The following is a 16,971-nucleotide window of genomic DNA, read 5'->3' on the forward strand; positions in this document are numbered from 1 at the left end:
GCACTTCCTTTGCAGCAGCCATTATTACAGCATTAAGTCGGACATCAATACCCAATTGAAACGGCCGAAAACGACCAGTAATTGTTCGCAACAGTTGACAGTTTCAAAATAGTTGGTCAAACATATTAAATGCAATTTTAAAAATATTTTTATTGAAAAATGTTGCTTTTTATTCATGTCAAATTAAATTCAAATGTTTTTTATGCCAAAAAAAATATTTTGAAACTAAGACATTCAGCCACACTCGCACCTGCGCGTGGAGCTAGGATGGGCAGGCAACGGCACACGTGTAGAACAACCATATGTTTACTCAAGTTTTCATAACATTTTAAATACAACTTTGGACTTGAACTTAATATGAGGAGTTTATTTTGAATATAAACTTCCAATACAGAACAACTTGACCCCACATCCAACTTATATACACATCAATGCCCACTTTATTCCATCATATTTCTATGTGACATATGCTCTTATTTCAATTTCTTCTTCTTAAATATATGGATTTTAACATATTCAAATTACAATAGTAGCAACTTTTTTTTTTTTAGTGATGCTTAACATATACTCTTTTGCACAAGAATTTAAGATGTCCATATAGAGCACTCTGGGGGTGATTTCATAATATGTCCTGAATTACGGGGTCCCTCTGCAATTTACCAAAAGTACGATCTTCATCATGATAAATGTTGTGAAGCTGCAATATTTCTTAATTCGTATAACCTGAGTTGCAATTGAATCAATTTCCGCCCATAAACCTGGGAGAATAATCCTAGAAGTTGAATTGAAGAAGCTACGAATCAGAATTCCCACAAAATGGATCTGAATCCGGTAAGTTTAATCTCCAACATCATTGAGAAGAAAAAATCTGCTTTATTTTGTTTGAAATGTGCGGGTGAAGTATTTATATGCGAAATATGGGTATTTTTGATGATGTTATCTGGGTGTAATTCTTTTGCGGCGTTGATCAGTAATTCAATATATGTACTGTATTGTACCCAAGATACAGGTCTGGTTAGTTTTACTCCTGGGCTGGCAAGGTTAGAAATCCTATGGTTTCTTCGGTCAATTTGAAGGGTTTCAATTGTTGGACTTGGGATTTTAAGATTTTGTTGCGCTAGATAGTAAGCTGATTGAATGCCAATGATTCACCAGATTGGCGGGTGAATACAGCCTAGCCTTGTTGAGGTGATGGCATATGTTTCTTTCACTTTTCTAATAATGCTGCTCTCCGATAGTGATTCAATGGGGCAACATGAGATAATGGAGAGTTGAGAAAGTAATTTTTTTAGGATCAAGTGATAGATTGTCATAGTGGCTTCATCACAGAATGTCTTTGTGTGCTAGAACTTGTTGTCAGCGTATTATGTATGATTTTCTTCCACTCACTGTGCATTTCACTCTACAGGGTGATTTGTTCTTATGTCAGTCTCCTGTTGAATAATGAATGCCTGTTTTATGATTTCTGAAATTTATTGTCGTGCTTATCATAGCATGTATAGAAAATCCTTGTAAACAAAACCAACTTTTATCATCTCCTGTTTGTGTTTATGGCAGAACAAAGATATATTATGTTCTCAATTTTCCCCTCTCACCCCATGAACACACACAAAAGGAATAAAAAAATGTGCCAGAGAGCAGAGAGCCCATCTTGGACTAATTTCTTTCTTTGTGCAGCCTCCAGGGGAGAATTATGGTCATCCACAGATATGCTTCTTCCATGTGTTTTTTAAGGTCAATTTCATATACCTTTTCTGATGTCTGGTAAGGCATTTTTTGTAATCTTTTGTGTTTGTAAATATTGTAACATCAGCTCAATTGCTTTCCTTTGTCAGGGTGCTGCATTGGCATTTTATATTCTATCAGCTCTCTTTGTCAACAGTTTTGTCATCATATTTGTGGTCACTGTACTTCTAGCTGCTCTTGATTTTTGGGTGGTCAAGAATGTCAGTGGACGCATCTTGGTGGGCCTTAGATGGTGGAATGAAATAGATGAGGGTGGTGAAAGTGTGTGGAAATTTGAATGCCTTGACCAAGAGGTAAGAATATTCTTGCTTCATGAATTTGTGTGTTCACTGTCCTACTAAATAGATTTTATCCCTCTTGCCCCCTTTTTTCAGTCAATGGCTCGGATCAACAAGAAGGATTCATGGCTGTTCTGGTGGACTTTATACCTTACAGTAAGTAAACAGTTTTGAATTAACCTTTCTGACAGCCATCTTATGTTTAGTTCAACTGGAAAGAAATGGAGAACATATTAAGAGAAATGCTGAAACGGGTAAGCAAATGCTGGTATGAGAATATACATTGGACACAAGACAAATAACTGCTAATTGACATCTACAATGAAGCCTGCATTTATATATTCATCTAGAACAATCATATATCTATGGCATGAAGCCTTTTTCATTTTTTCATCAAATTACCTAAAGCCTTGTCTTTTTTCTTTCTGTAGGCAGTATTATGGATCTTTTTTGCCATATTCTCTCTTGTTAGGCTGCAAGCTGATTATTTGCTTGTTGTTGGTGTATGTTTGACCCTTAGCATTGCCAATATTGTTGGGTTTACTAAATGCCGTAAAGGTAAGTAGATTGCCTAATTCCTTTCTCCAGTTCCATACATTTTTCTGATTGTTATGTAATGTGGATATCTTTAAACCTGGAAAATCATTTGAATGGTTGAGGAGAGCTAAAATGTGGCTCTCAAATTAAAAATTGCATCTAAGTGTTTACTGTGCTTTTTCTGAAATATGGATATCTTGTCAATTGGGTTTGTGGATACTTTATTTTTTTTCAAATTGGCTAAAGATGTATATCAAAGCTTAGTGGTGCTCCTCTGCACTGTTGGTGCCAAAAGAAATGTTTTAATTCTCTTTTATGGATTTGTGACTTATAATGTCATGGGTTTCAGAGGGATTTGCAGTTGGTTAATTTGGCATTTCAAATTGGAAGGATATGGAAAGTTACGCGAGTATGAATTTTATTTTGCCGTCCCTGGAGTATTATCCTTTTGATGAATTTGCATATAACACCTTATTTATGAAGCAAAATTACCGAATCATGTAAGAAATATTCCCTAAATTTTCACTCTCATATTTCTTATGACAACGATATATCATCTAATATATAACTTGCTTTATGGTATGAATGTCATTCTCTTGTATGATATCATATTGGAATAACCTACTGAGTTGCTGGTGCTGTCTTGCTTACATTATATTGCTATTGGTGATAGACTTCTTGTGAATTATGTTACTCTTTCTCACATATGAACTACCTTTTGGCACTTGTTTGCTCTTCTAGAATTGCATTTTTGGACACAACAATCATGCAAATTTGCTTCCAGAATTCAAGCTAGGAAGGCTTTATTTTGAGGCATGATATTATCTCCTTGAGGAGTAACTTTTTGTCTCTCTTCCAGATGCCAAGAAGCAGCTTCAAGCATTTGCTACGCAGACCCTAGCCACTCGTTTCCAATCAACCATTCAATCAGCGTTTAGCGTTGTTTGAAGGATTCACAACTAGATTACATGAGAGGAGGAAAAAGATCGCATGATGTACATAGAGCAATCCTTCTTCTCTTTGTTTCATTTGCATAAGCATTTAATGTGGTCATATGGAAAGAGTTGCTTGTGCATTCTTGCAGGTATATATATCACATTCTATGGTAGAGTGACTATGCGGCAGCTTGATTTTTCCCCTTCCTGGTTACAAACAGCTGATTTCCGAAGATCCTGTAATACCTAAAAAGGTGGAGAACTTGTTAGGAATCACATTGGTTTTTTTCATTGCTTTCACCTCATTTTGGCTTACAATTTACACTGTTGAATTCTCATCCACCTAAAAAAAGATGACATGGGAATTGGAATATAGGTGCGCTTTATGTAATCTATAGCTTTCTATAATTGAAAAAGTAAATTTTGTGGGGCTTTCAATTTTTTTGATCTGTTATGTCCCCCTCCCCCCGGCCGATTATCTTACTAATTTTCACTTTTTACTTCTCACTCTTCTTTCAGTAACTTCTCATTTTCTTTCTTCTTTTATCTATTTTCTTAGCTACTATTTTATTTCTTCAATTACAATATGTATTTTTAGTTGCGTACATATATTTAAGTGTGCCATGCACATTGGTTATAATAATAAGCTACCTTTTGTGTGTGTATGAGTTAATTTTGCTAGGAATTATACATTTTAAGGTTAATTACATTTAGACTCTTTTGAAACTGCAAAATTTTATTTTTTTCCCCAAGAAGCTGTGCTATTGCATTTGCCCTTGGTTTGAAAATTCTCTATTGACACATGACTTCCTTTTGTTAGGGTTTGAATAAAAAATACTGATGTTAGAAAAAATAAATTACATAAATTTTTAATTTTTTGATTAATTTAATAATTTCATGTATAATTTTGTAATTATAAAGAGAATATAATGTGTATATATAGAGTGAAGTTGATATTATTATATTTATTTTGTTAAGTACAAAATTATTACATGAGAATGCTAGTCGAGGAGTAAAATTGAAATTTTACATAAGATTTTAGCTACTATCAGCATTTTTTCTTCAAGTTTTAACGATAGGGTGTGAAGTCTAAAATAGTGAACTTTTAGAAAATGTGTAAATGTAATTATGAAAGTTGTTTGAAAAAAAATATAATTTTATATTTTTAGAGAACATGTAAGTATAATTAATTAAAATATCCAACTTATCATTTAAATATTTTACAAATATTATTTTTAAAATATAGGACTAAAACTATAATTTTGACATTTGTAGATGGAACATGACGGTTCGGGGGCCCTTTTAATTTTTGGTTTGTCCTTGTTATTAAAGTAGGGATTGAAGCGGTGGGGCGGTGGGGTGGTGGAGAGGAGTTGATGGGCGCATGCATGAACATTAACATGCACATTATTGGTATCTTTTCCAGTTTAAATTCCTAACACAGCTGAAAATTTTTTCGACCAGTCTTCTAATGTTAGGGGTTGAAAGACTATTTATAGAAGACCTATAATAGCAATTTATATTCTTGCCTCGTATCTATGACATCTAAAAAATTTATTACTTTTTCTTTATTATCAAGTGCAATAAATTCTTCAATGATTTTTACTATCTGCTTAATTTTTCAACAGTCAAATCTTCCAAAATTATAAATTAGTCTAGGATTTACTTTAGGAATCGTCCATCTACAAGTGCAGTAAATGTTTTTTCTAAAATTATTATTTATTAATAAATCAATTTTTGCATTCCACTTTTGACTAGTGGCTATTTCTAAAGTGGACAGAAAATCATCTTCATATTTTTCTTTAATTAATTCGGTATTCTTGTTAATTTCTAACATTTCAACCCTAGTATTAAGAGACTGATTATAAAATTCCAAAAGCTTACATATGTAATAATAAAAAGTGTATTTCAACAAGCTTCCTATTAATAAAAGATTTAACTAACAAAATTATTTTTGGAATACCTTCCCTTAAGAAAATCTTTCCGATAAAAACTATTAATGAGAGAGGTATAATAGGAACCTTTGAAGATGAAATAATAAAATTTGGATTTATCATCCAATCAATAGACAGAGTTATCAACTTCAAAAGAGAATAAATAAAAAAAAAATTAAGCAACAAATTTTCTAAATAATCTCAACAAAAATTGTCAATAAATTTTAGAAAATTTATTGTTTAAATTTATTTTTTTGGTTTATTCTCTTTTAAAATTTGAAGAAAAATAGAAAAAATGGATGCATTGGATTACAACTTGAAAAGCGCTACAAAATCGGAGAAAAATAATAATTTTTTTCACTTTAAATGAACTTTCTGTTAATTTTAGATTGTTAGTACTTTTAATTTTGTAACTTATTTTATTTACATATTTAGCCTTTTCTTGGACGAATTTAGTCCTTAACATCGCATATTTGGTCTTTTTTCGATAAATTTAGTTTTGTATTGACAATTTTCATCCACTTCACACTGTAATAGATCTCATTTTTTTGATCCTGTAACTATGAGTCGTTGGAACAGGATTAAATTAGCAAAAAAAAGGACCAAATATGAGATGTTTAGCACTAAATTCGTCAGAAAAGGACTAAATATATAAATAAAATAAATTATAGGACGAAAAGTACTAACAACCTAAAATTACAGGATCAAAAATATAATTTTACCTACAAAAATATCTAATCTTATGTTAAATTATTAGGCTCAAACAAAAGCTACACAAAATATGAAAATTAAAACAAAATCTATTGAAAAATAAAATATATTAAGAAAATATTTGGAGAGTAAATAAAATGATGAAATCTGGGAATGAACAAACAGATACATTGTTCCACAACTTCTTGTAAATAAAAAGATAACTTCAAATTTGATGGTTAAACCATGCAACAATATTAGTATGTCTTGAATTTATATGGATCTAAAGGTTCCCACGATGCATGTTATTCCTACATTGGCATATGATACGTGGCTATGCCTAAGCAACGCCTAAGCAATTCACAAGAGCCAAAAACACATCAATCTTTGATGCCCTTTGCCCACGTGTCTTCCTTACTCCACTTCCTTCTTACACGTCAACTCTTGCCCTAACTTTGTTCCTTAGCCTTCGTCCTTTTAAATAACCCCTTCAGATACTCCAACAATACATATATACGTACTTATGCTCGTATATACAATATTCTGAGAACAACATTTTCTGATAATTATTAAAACTACGTGGGTTGTTGTCATGGCTCCTGAAATCGTGAACTCCAAAGCAGGCAGAGACGGCGGAGCTGAGCTGATGATAATCAACAGGAATGCGGCCAGGAATGCGTACGTCACCTTCTTGGCCGGTGATGGTGACTATGTGAAAGGGGTTGTAGGTTTGGCCAAGGGTCTGAGGAAGGTCGGAGCTGCTTTCCCTCTTGTCGTGGCGGTTTTGCCTGACGTTCCGGCTGAGCACCGCCGTGTCCTGGTGGAGCAAGGGTGTCTCCTCCGTGATATCGAACTGGTTTTCCCTCCCTCCACCGGTAAGGAGAGCCCTTTTGTCAGACCCTATTTTGCTGTCAACTACTGCAAGCTCCGGCTTTGGGAGGTAAGCTACCTACCTGCTCAGCCTTATAATTTTAGTTTGTCTTGACATTTCTTAACTTTATGTGTAAACCGACACATGCAAGAGATGATATTACAATCTGTATTCCATCTGCAACTTCTTCATTCAATATACGTACCTGTGTGCGACCTATATAAATATGATATTATGTACGCGTGGCGTACGTATGATGAACGAGATAGAGGATGTAATCGGGTAATTTGCAATAGAAAATTTAATTCAGGAACATGCATGATATAACCGGGGGAGCATATGTTCGATCCAAGTATGTGGGAATTGTCTGTAATACGATGCTTCGACTGTTTAACGTATAGTACTGATCATCCTGTGAATGAATGAGTGGGCTATTCTTGAAAAATTGACACATACAGCAAAAGTTTTCCTTTTTTCTTTTTTTGGGGAACTACTGATATCCGTTCAAGTTTTATTATTTGCTATTTGTTTTGCAATTTTAATCTATCATCTGATACCTTGTACATTGATTGGACTGAGTTAGTAGGAATTTCAAGAATTAGCCGGAAAAATAAACTATTTACAAATTCAAAATCTTAGAAATTTTGTCGGCTAATTGCATAATACTAATTCTAAATTCTTGGCAAGTTCATTTAACTTACTTTTTTATGAAATAAAAGAAACTTAAAATAAAAAAAAAAATCGGTGTTTGATATTGGGATACTCGGCCCTTAGAAAAGTTGGAATAATCTTTCCTCATGTTTGGTTGATGAATTTTACCAACATATGAGTTTAATTATAAATACCAGCATTACTAGATTGATGTAATTTTTCAAATAATGAAATCTATATAATTATACCAAACTTAGTGGGGGCCGGTGTAATCATCCCTAGCTGGATGTAAGCATGAAAACTTGCTCATTTCGATCAAGCAATTGAATTGGTTTGAGGTCGATTGGTGCCACTAGAAAAAGGGCACTAGGGAATTCAAACTAGTTTATTGAAAATAAAACGTTTGATCATATCTTTTATTCTGGTTTGGAGTGTAGTTTGTGGAGTACAACAAAATGATATACATGGATGCAGACATCCAAGTGTTCCATAACATTGATCACCTCTTCGACTTGCCTAGTGGCTGTTTCTATGGTGTGGCGGACTGCCTGTGCGAGATGTATGACACACCTTGTGAGCAGAAGCTCCGGTGGCCGGAAGTGCTCGGGCCTCAACCGTCTTTCTATCTGAATGGTGGCATGTTCATCTTCGAGCCTAATCTCAACACTTATGATCAACTGCTTGGCGCCCTTGAAATCACCCCTTCCACACCGTTTGCTGAGCAGGTAATAAAATGCAACCTCGTACGTTAATGCCCCCAAGTGATGTACACATGGAAAATCTAGACCTCAATTTGGGAAAATTGTCAAATCAACTTTTCATGAAACCAAAGATGTCAGACCTCAATATATACAGGATTAAAATGGAAATTCGTTGGCATGTACAGAGTCATAATTCCACTCGTTGCGAAGAATTTTAGCTAGAATTAGTCTCAATTGAACTCTTATACTAGTTGATTGTTTGTGAGGTGCAATCTATGTGTAGGACTTCCTCAACATGTTCTTCAGAGACGTCTCGAAGCCAATTCCTCCCATTTACAACTTGTTGGTAGCAATGTTGTGGCGCCACCCGCAGTGGGTCGATGATCTCGACAACGTAAAAGTGGTCCACTACTGCGTAGCCGGGTCGAAGCCGTGGAGGTACACTGGAAAAGAGGAGAACATGGACCGGGCAGATATCAAGATGCTGGTGGAGAGATGGTGGGACATCTACAACGACGAGGCCTTGGACTTCACAACCGACGTTCGTTCTGTACCTGCTGGCGGTGGTGGTGGGGTACCAGAACGTGCGAAATTGGCATCGACACTAGGGGAGGCGGAGGTGGTGGTGCACTATATCTCGGCTTCGTCGGCAGCGTAGGTTGTTTGCATGTGCTGCGCAGGTTTTGATGATTTGCATGAATAAGTGTATGAAGATGTAAGTTTCTGTGACAATATATATGTTGGTCGCTTCTGCTGTGGTATACATATAGAAATGTATGTTATATATAGCTTTTAAAAGTCGCTAGTTTTGGCTTGATATACCTATTTGGGTAATTTTGCGGAAGGAGATGGCAAAATTTGGCATAAGAGGAGATTCTAATTTTAGATTAGGTTAAATCAAATCATTCTTGCATTGAAGTAAAAGAAATTAAAAAGAAAAGAAGTAAAGGGTAAATTGCATCTCCCTTTTGTTGGGAGTGAGCCCAAAAAATCCTGATCAACTCTTACAAATAATTCGTCGCGTTATGAAAATTATTAATATTACAATTAATAATTATAGAAAGAATAATATAATATATATACAGATAAGAATATCTATAGATCTATAAATATAGTAATAGATATAAGAAAATTAGAGTAAAATAGTTGGTTCAATGAGCCAGATTCGATGGAAGGGAATACCATAGCCACTCAGGCTAGCAATGACTATATCTGTTACAATATTTAAAAACAGTTTTGCCACAAAGGTTCAAATCCACAAACTCATTTAGGAGTACTCTACTAAGGAACCAAGTCCACTGAGAACTTTTCAATCAGGAGCAAGAGAAGATAAGAAATGAGGCTTTTGTTTTGTATTATTCTAACCACCAGATACATAAGGAAAGATACATATAGAGAGCGGCTAGTGATGATGGTGAGAGAAGAACAATGGGGAAAATTCCAGAGGAGAAAAAGGAAAAGCATACGGAGGCGATTTAGAGAGAGAGAGAGAGGCAGAGCAAAGATTTAGGATTTCATCTGCAATAAAGCAAAGAATAAGTACCAAGAAAGATGGGTCGGATGAGAGATGCGGGTTGAGCCAAGAGATGGGCCAGGTCAACAGCTTTGGGCCATCCAGGTAAGTGAGTTTTTGGATAGTGGTTTGGGCTTACCAATAGATCATGGACTACTTTTAATTAACACCTTCAATTGACACTTCTTGGTGGTTTGTAGTTTCAGTTATGCCATTTGAGTAATTCTTAGATTGAAAGTTACATTTATTTCATTTGAATTTTGTTTTTTTCGACTATTTTATTCCATTTTTATGTAATTAAAACAAATAAAAATCGACCCATTTATAAAAGAACGTGTAGCTAAAAAGAACTTCGAAAAACTGTTGTAAATCATATCTTAATGTTTTTTAAAAAAAAAGAATTTTTATTTGGGATCAATTTATCTCTTATCTACATTTTTAGACATATTTATAAAACTCATATTGTATTTTATTACAAAAAAATGCATTTTCTTGCAATTGAGAAGGTTATCTTTGAATCAAATTTAACAAATGCAATCAAAAGAATCAAAGGATTGATTAAAGAGGCAGATTGAGCAACAAAACTGGATGTTGTAGAGAATCACAAAGAAAGACCCAATTGGAATTTCAGGAAAATTCCGGGACGATGTAATAGTGGTGTCTCCAAATGAGCCCATAAAGCTAATTGGGGATGGCTCTGTACTCCCTCTTTTGTTTCCCAACTTATATGTTTCGTGACAAAGGACCTAATATTTCATCAACTACTTGTTTCATGATTAATTCAAATTTAATAGGTGTCTCAAGGATAACAGTGAAAATAAAAACGAACAAATAAACCAAAAAAAAGAAATCTTGAAGAAAATTTTCCTTAAAATGAACTTTTTTATTTTTCTTTTGGAGGGGATTAAAATGATTTTTGTTAATGGCGTAAGGAGATGAGTGCGCAGAAACAGATGTCCTTTGCTTACTGAAATGGATAATGTGGATTGTAAATCCCGCTACGTTCGCAAAGCTGAGGGGTAGGTGGAGGATTTCATCTCCGGCTCCGCCCTTCGGCACTCCAATCCAGCAAATAGGAGATGATCTTTCATTTGATCATCATCAGGTGCATTTGCATGGAGCAAATGTTGAGAAAATATCACCTTAAATATGAAAAAGTTGGAGGATGAAGCACACGGATGATCCCCAATCTCAGACACCACCTTCAATTCTTTCGCAACACTCGGGGATTGTAAGCATTACTATTACTATTATTGCTTTTGTGGTTTTATGTTCAGTTTTGCAATTTTTTTTCCGGTCTGTGAGGTTCTTGTTGTAATTTTGGTTTGTCTCTATAGTCAGGTAATCCGAGGTGCTAGAACTTGAGTTGAAGATGGAGCTTCTGTAAATCTTAGTATTATATAATTCTTTTGAAATTGTGTGTTTTATTTATTTATATTATATTGCTTTTCCTACAGTACACAATTGATAATATCTTATTAAAGATTGAAAATTGGTTACATTAGCTATGTGATTTTTTCTTTTGGTTTGGGCTGAATTTGAAACTTCAAATTCTCATCAAGCATGTAATCTTAAAATTGCAACTACTTGCATCTGTTGTATATTTACAATATGCTATGTCATGCTTGATTCTTAATGTGCGTAAATCTGGCTGGTTTCTGCTTTTAGTCTTTAACAAATGACATTCCTTTAAACTTTAATTTGTTTCCATGTTATATGTGTGTGGTTAATAGCAATTATGCATTATGTAAAGGACAAGCATCTCGATTTCTTCTATTTGTCCTCTACATTGTAGAAGCTAATTGGTTTTTATCAAGAAGCTATCTTTTTCTTTTCTCCCCCCTCTTTGCTTTAGTTTGGTGGTTGGAACTGTTGAAGGTTACATGGGGTTGCATTATCCTGGGATTGTTTGTTATACGTTTTAAACTAGTCGCTGGGATATCTAAACAACTGACCAGAAATGGCTGAAGGAACAATTTCTTGTAAAGCACGGTTGTGCTGATTGCTTATTGACTTGTGCTTATGCAAGAGTTGCTGATTCACAGCATGAATTCATTGAACATCCCCAAGTAGTTTCTTCTTCAAAAATTTTCTCCTCTAGTTTGATTGGACATATAGATTGATTCCCTGATATCCCAAACTCGGGCACAGCGGAATGGTATGCTAGTTGTTCCCTACTCGTGTGTCCATAACATGGCAGAGATATTTCATGGATTCTCTTACTATCAACTTATTCATAGCTCACTAGAGAATTTTTATTGCTTTACTTCTTATACTCTTATAAAGGCAATCAAGGATATATATTAAGTTATGTGGTTGTAATACTGTCCTTCACTACAAATATGCAGAAATTGGAAGCTAAAGCCAAAATGGAAATGCTAATAATTGAGTTGCTGGTTTTTCAATTTTCTTAAATATCATAAGAGTTTGATAATATTACCTCAGGGGAATGAATTTTAGTTAATTTGACATTATGAATAAATATTGCATGTGTATCTATTTTCAAGTTTTGGTGGACGCGTAATCCATTTGACGCTTTTCTGCAGACAGTCAGTGAAAGTGTATTTCAATTCAGCTATTCCTATACGTCCTTTAAAGTTGAGGTATGCAGATCTTTTTGGTGCTTCTTAGAGCAATATACCACTCTACGTTCTGTGCATTTAAGCTGCAAACTGTATTTCATCCCTTTCTTTTTTTTTTTTAATATTTTTTTACATGAGCTTTTCTCTATTAGTGAATGTCGCTATTAACATGTATAATATCCATGTCTGATTAGCAGTTCCACCTATACTTTACTAGGCTAGGTAACTGAGATGCTAGTGTTTATTGTCTTTGCTTATTTCTAAATACTGAATTTTGTCTGAGATCTTAATTTATTCATCCAAAAGATAAGAAAACAGAAAAGAAATAGATTATACATTTCCATTTTCAGATTAACCGAAAGCTTCTACCATAATCAGTTTGTTGAGTGCTTGAAGTTGCTGCTGTTCTGTAAGTTTGACTTATGTTTTGACTGTGATACATGTTTAGGGCTAGTGGGGATTTAGGGTGCCAGGGTAGAATATGTGAAGGTAACATAAGCTATACCATTTTGATCTTGTTTGACTTTCTGAAGAGGACATCATAAAGTTTGTGAAGTAGAAGCTGGTTGATCAACCTTTTTAATAAAGAGTTACTTTCATAATGTCCATTGATGCTAGCCTGCTTCCATGTTTTGCACTCAGACTATTAGAATCCTTGGTCTTCTAAGTGTTATTAGTGTATTGTTCTTTTCAATTTATCTAGTGGTATTGGTGGTTGTTACACCTGCTTAATATGCAAATTATCAAGCGCTCCATTTTTAGTTTTTCTCTTCCACTCATGGATTCCTGGTTGATCAGTTTAATATTGCTAGGGAAGGTGGTAAACTAAAATAATCAGGTGAGATGAGCACATAGGCATAAAATAAAGTGTTTGCCCTCTAAAATGTACTGGCTTTTAGTTGACAGAATATGCAGAAAATCTTTTGAAAATTTTGATTGAAATCATACAACACTGTGCTGCAAGTTAAATTTCATTTCGGAACCACAAGAGACTGAAAAATTTGGGGATATTACTAAAAATGTAATACCATGAATATCTATATCCCAATTGTTAATACAGTTTTGTATATTTTTATAGATATGTATTGAAATTATTACGTCAATTAAGAACATATGTTTATGCCTTCCAATCATTAAAAAGATTTCATATGATCCTATCTACTAATTGAAATATTTTCCAAAAGTAACCAACAAAAGAACCATACATAAATACGTTCTCCAATACTTTCTTCAAACCGAAAGGAACATACAGATAATCTAACATAGCCCCTATTTTCGTCTGTCAATCACCATTGTTTTCCTTTTTCTTATTGATTGCAAAAGAACAATAAATTCATCTTGTCGTGATTTACAGAATGCAATTAGTTCTTACTGCCTGGAGCTTTTGCTAACCATAGTTGGAAACCATTAAAATCAGTAAAGTTCCAAGAAGTTACTAATATCTTTGCTCTCTTGGGAAAAAGCTTGTCTTTTCCCTTGAAATGCTACCGAAAGTCACCAGCACCGGAAGATAATAGAATTGCTGATGCTGGAGATATTCTTTAACTGTTACGGATAGACAAACAAGCAAATGCCGAAGTCATTCCATGGTGTGAAAGGATTCTTAACTTGGTCCGTCGGGATAAAACTGACCACCTGCCGAAAGTTTTAGAAATCGGAAGATAATACAAATGTCTGATGCTGGAAATATTCTTCTACCGTTACCAATAGACAGACAAATAAGTTAGAGTCACTCCATGGTGTGCAAGGATTCTTAATTTGTTACATCAGGATAAAAAAAAGTAGCACCTACCGAAAGTCACCAGAGTTATAGGGTAAATAAATAAGTTGAAGTAATAGCGTGTAAGGATTCTTAATTTGTTCTATTGAGATAGAAAAGCAACACCTTCAATTCTGTTTAAGCGGTTGATTTGTCATCTAGTCTGTGAGAAAGGTGAATACTGTGAGCATATTTTGCTTCCTGAAGACCTTTCTCATCCGCTACCAAGAAATTCTGAAATGTGACAAGCCCTTTACCAAATCCTATCCTTATGTAAGTGTCCAACTATAAAGTCAGTAGAGGGGAAGAACTATCAGTCCATTAAACTTCTTTCTGAAGTTTTTAGGCTTATATATTTGCTTGTATGCTCTTTCCTGCTTCAACAACCAATCTGCTTTGTACAACTTAGTCTCATTTCTGCTCCAAATCATTTTTGTCCAAATGGTTCCTGAAATTATCATTCCAACAATAAAAAATGCAGCTGAGGCAGCAAGAACTCTTGGAGGGAACAATGATTGTAGCTGTGCTTATGTTACGTTCTTGGCTGGTGATGGCGACTACGTGAAAGGTGTGATTTGTTTGGCAAAAGGACTAAGGAAGGTGAAAGCTGCTTATCCGCTGGTGGTGGCAATTTTGCCTGACGTGCCAGAGGATCACCGCAACTTACTGCTAAACCAGGGGTGTCTCCTTCGTGAGATTGAGCCCGTTTGTCCTCCTGTTGGCAACACGGATAGCCAGTATATTAGGGCGTATTTCGCTCTCAATTACTGTAAGCTTCGCCTGTGGGAGGTGAGCCTTTTCACCAAGGCTCTTACTGCCTTTTATTTTGGTCAACTTTTCATATGTGCTGACCATAAAGTTCGGAACTTTATCAATGCATGATATAAGTTGAGAATATAATGTTTCTTAATGGAGTTGTTTCCTTTCTAGTTGTCATTTCAAGGATTCTATTGCGTGCCATCATGTGTTAGCTAATTCTTCACTTGGTATTTCAAATTTAATAACTGCAGTTCGTGGAGTACAACAAGATGATTTACCTGGATGCGGACATCCAAGTGTTTGACAATATAGACCACCTCTTTGATTTGCCGAGTGGCTGCTTATATGCTGTGATGGACTGCTTGTGTGAGATGCAGGGCAAGCCTTGTGCAGACAAGGTCCAGTGGCCTGCAGAACTGGGCAATGAACCACCATTTTATTTCAATGGTGGCATGTTCGTTTTTGAGCCGGATCTTGACACATACAACAATCTCTTGAGCACCCTTGAAATCACCCCTCCGACCCCATTCGCAGAGCAGGTAAGTGAAAATTGCTTGGGTAAAAAATTAGTAGAGTCTCATATTTCACTGCTGAAACTAAATCCACACTTATCTGTCTCAATGATTCACTATGCAGGATTATCTCAATTTTTTCTTCAAAAATACATCGAGGCCAATCCCCGCAACCTATAACTTGCTTGTGGCAATGCTTTGGCGGCACCCTGAGTGCGTTGAGCTCGACAAAGTGAAAGTGGTTCACTACTGCGTTACTGGGTCAAAGCCTTGGAAGTACACCGACAAAGAGCAATACATGGACAGAGAGGACATGAAAATGCTGATCAAGCGCTGGTGGGAAATTTACAACGACAAGACACTGGACTTCATCACCACAAATGAAACAATTGATCAAGTTTCCGGTTGACAATGGATCTTTATCTAAAATAAAGTGAATCAGAGATTCACATGTTTCTGCTCTGGTTTGTGTGTGTTGATGTTAGATCCCTTTCGTAACGTCTATGTATCCGTACAAAGGTAATCGATCGTCTACTGTACTCTACACCTGTTTGGGTGTCCCAGCAGGTCAGTTTTATGCAGGAATATTAATATGTGCGATTCTAGGCTGATTATATCAGTGTTAAAATGAATTCAGGATTCCTTTTCTCTTCTGTAGAAAAGAAGAAGAGGGATTGATTCCATAATGAGACAAGGCAATTTTGCATGTAATGTTGGAGACATATCACATAGGAATTAAGCGAACATTGTCATTTATGTTATGGTAAGAAGGAAGAATTGAGGCGGAGTGTAGTAAGATAATTAGGAGGAGGATGAGGAGCAGCATATGTCCTGATCAGAGTGTGTGGAGAGCAAAAAAAATTGTGCATATATTCCCAAATGAGGTAAAAGCAAGATTGTCGTTTTGTGCCGACCACACTAAGTTATGCGACACTAATATAATATTTCAGGTAATTGCGAATCCAAGATCACGCTTTCCAAATTTTACCAAATCCAATCTTATAAACCAAAACTGTTGTTTCCAAGTTCCAATCTTCTATTCTTATTTTTTTTGTATTTTCTTATGTTATTACACTTTGGGGTATATGTAAGCATATATTTTAATCTGACAACATTTAAAGCGGAAACAGACTTGGATATGTTTTTTTTTTTAAATAGAAGCAATTATTATATTATTACAATAATATTTGAATAAATTGAGCGATTTACAGTCAATTCAATTAATATATTAATATAATTAAGAATTATAAATTCACATAAAAGTGATATACACTCACATGTCCGATTAGAACTTTAAACTCCAAATAATTTGTACTCATTTAGGGCTATTAAAGTTTGTAATTTTATATCTCATATTTTATTTTCTATATTATTTGATATTAGTCAATGCTGTCGAAAAATATAAACTAAGCTATAGTGATTAATTAACAAGGAACTAAATTTTTTTTACAACATACATGGGTGAACAATCATATTAATCAGATATATGCTACTTTTGGTCTT

The 16,971-nt window shown here is 34.8% G+C and overlaps 3 protein-coding genes across 4 annotated transcripts; all 3 read left to right on the forward strand.

Annotated features, from left to right (window-relative positions):
- The first annotated feature begins 673 nt into the window (after positions 1-673).
- LOC105168974 (Golgi apparatus membrane protein-like protein ECHIDNA) lies at positions 674-3,934 on the forward strand. 2 transcript variants are annotated; one of them, XM_011089208.3, is made up of 7 exons: positions 674-831; positions 1,678-1,734; positions 1,836-2,039; positions 2,121-2,180; positions 2,456-2,582; positions 3,421-3,556; positions 3,646-3,934. In XM_011089208.3, the coding sequence occupies exons 1-6, from the start codon at positions 817-819 to the stop codon at positions 3,507-3,509; spliced, it is 552 nt and encodes a 183-aa protein (XP_011087510.1). In that variant the 5' UTR covers positions 674-816; the 3' UTR covers positions 3,510-3,556; positions 3,646-3,934. The 2 variants fall into 2 exon arrangements, with proteins under 2 accessions (XP_011087510.1, XP_088739227.1); XM_088883101.1 differs by lacking the exon at positions 674-831 and having other exon boundaries at positions 1,679-1,734; positions 1,814-2,039.
- Positions 3,935-6,618: 2,684 nt separating this feature from the next.
- Positions 6,619-9,148, forward strand: LOC105168975 (galactinol synthase 2). Its single transcript, XM_011089209.3, has 3 exons — positions 6,619-7,060; positions 8,080-8,367; positions 8,627-9,148. Exons 1-3 carry the CDS (start codon positions 6,713-6,715, stop codon positions 8,999-9,001), a joined length of 1,011 nt encoding a protein of 336 aa, XP_011087511.1. The 5' UTR covers positions 6,619-6,712; the 3' UTR covers positions 9,002-9,148.
- A 5,337-nt stretch (positions 9,149-14,485) lies between these two features.
- On the forward strand, positions 14,486-16,082 carry LOC105168976 (galactinol synthase 2). The gene is made up of 3 exons (XM_011089210.3): positions 14,486-14,986; positions 15,208-15,495; positions 15,593-16,082. Exons 1-3 carry the CDS (start codon positions 14,639-14,641, stop codon positions 15,875-15,877), a joined length of 921 nt encoding a protein of 306 aa, XP_011087512.1. The 5' UTR covers positions 14,486-14,638; the 3' UTR covers positions 15,878-16,082.
- Positions 16,083-16,971: the final 889 nt, after the last annotated feature.

This window comes from Sesamum indicum, linkage group LG8 (genome assembly GCF_026168435.1).
Source record: "Sesamum indicum cultivar Baizhima isolate 11 linkage group LG8, ASM2616843v1, whole genome shotgun sequence".
In the NCBI taxonomy this organism is placed as follows: Eukaryota; Viridiplantae; Streptophyta; class Magnoliopsida; order Lamiales; family Pedaliaceae; genus Sesamum; species Sesamum indicum.

Coding starts and splice junctions, on each gene's coding strand:
- LOC105168974 (XM_011089208.3), top strand. Junction 2,040..2,120: donor TTGAATGCCTTGACCAAGAG/GTAAGAATATTC, acceptor CCCTTTTTTCAG/TCAATGGCTCGGATCAACAA. Junction 2,583..3,420: donor GTTTACTAAATGCCGTAAAG/GTAAGTAGATTG, acceptor TCTCTCTTCCAG/ATGCCAAGAAGCAGCTTCAA.
- LOC105168976 (XM_011089210.3), top strand. CDS start 14,639: ATGGTTCCTGAAATTATCATTCCAACAATAAAAAATGCAGCTGAGGCA. Junction 14,987..15,207: donor GTAAGCTTCGCCTGTGGGAG/GTGAGCCTTTTC, acceptor TAATAACTGCAG/TTCGTGGAGTACAACAAGAT. Junction 15,496..15,592: donor CGACCCCATTCGCAGAGCAG/GTAAGTGAAAAT, acceptor TTCACTATGCAG/GATTATCTCAATTTTTTCTT.
- LOC105168975 (XM_011089209.3), top strand. CDS start 6,713: ATGGCTCCTGAAATCGTGAACTCCAAAGCAGGCAGAGACGGCGGAGCT. Junction 7,061..8,079: donor GCAAGCTCCGGCTTTGGGAG/GTAAGCTACCTA, acceptor TTTGGAGTGTAG/TTTGTGGAGTACAACAAAAT. Junction 8,368..8,626: donor CCACACCGTTTGCTGAGCAG/GTAATAAAATGC, acceptor ATCTATGTGTAG/GACTTCCTCAACATGTTCTT.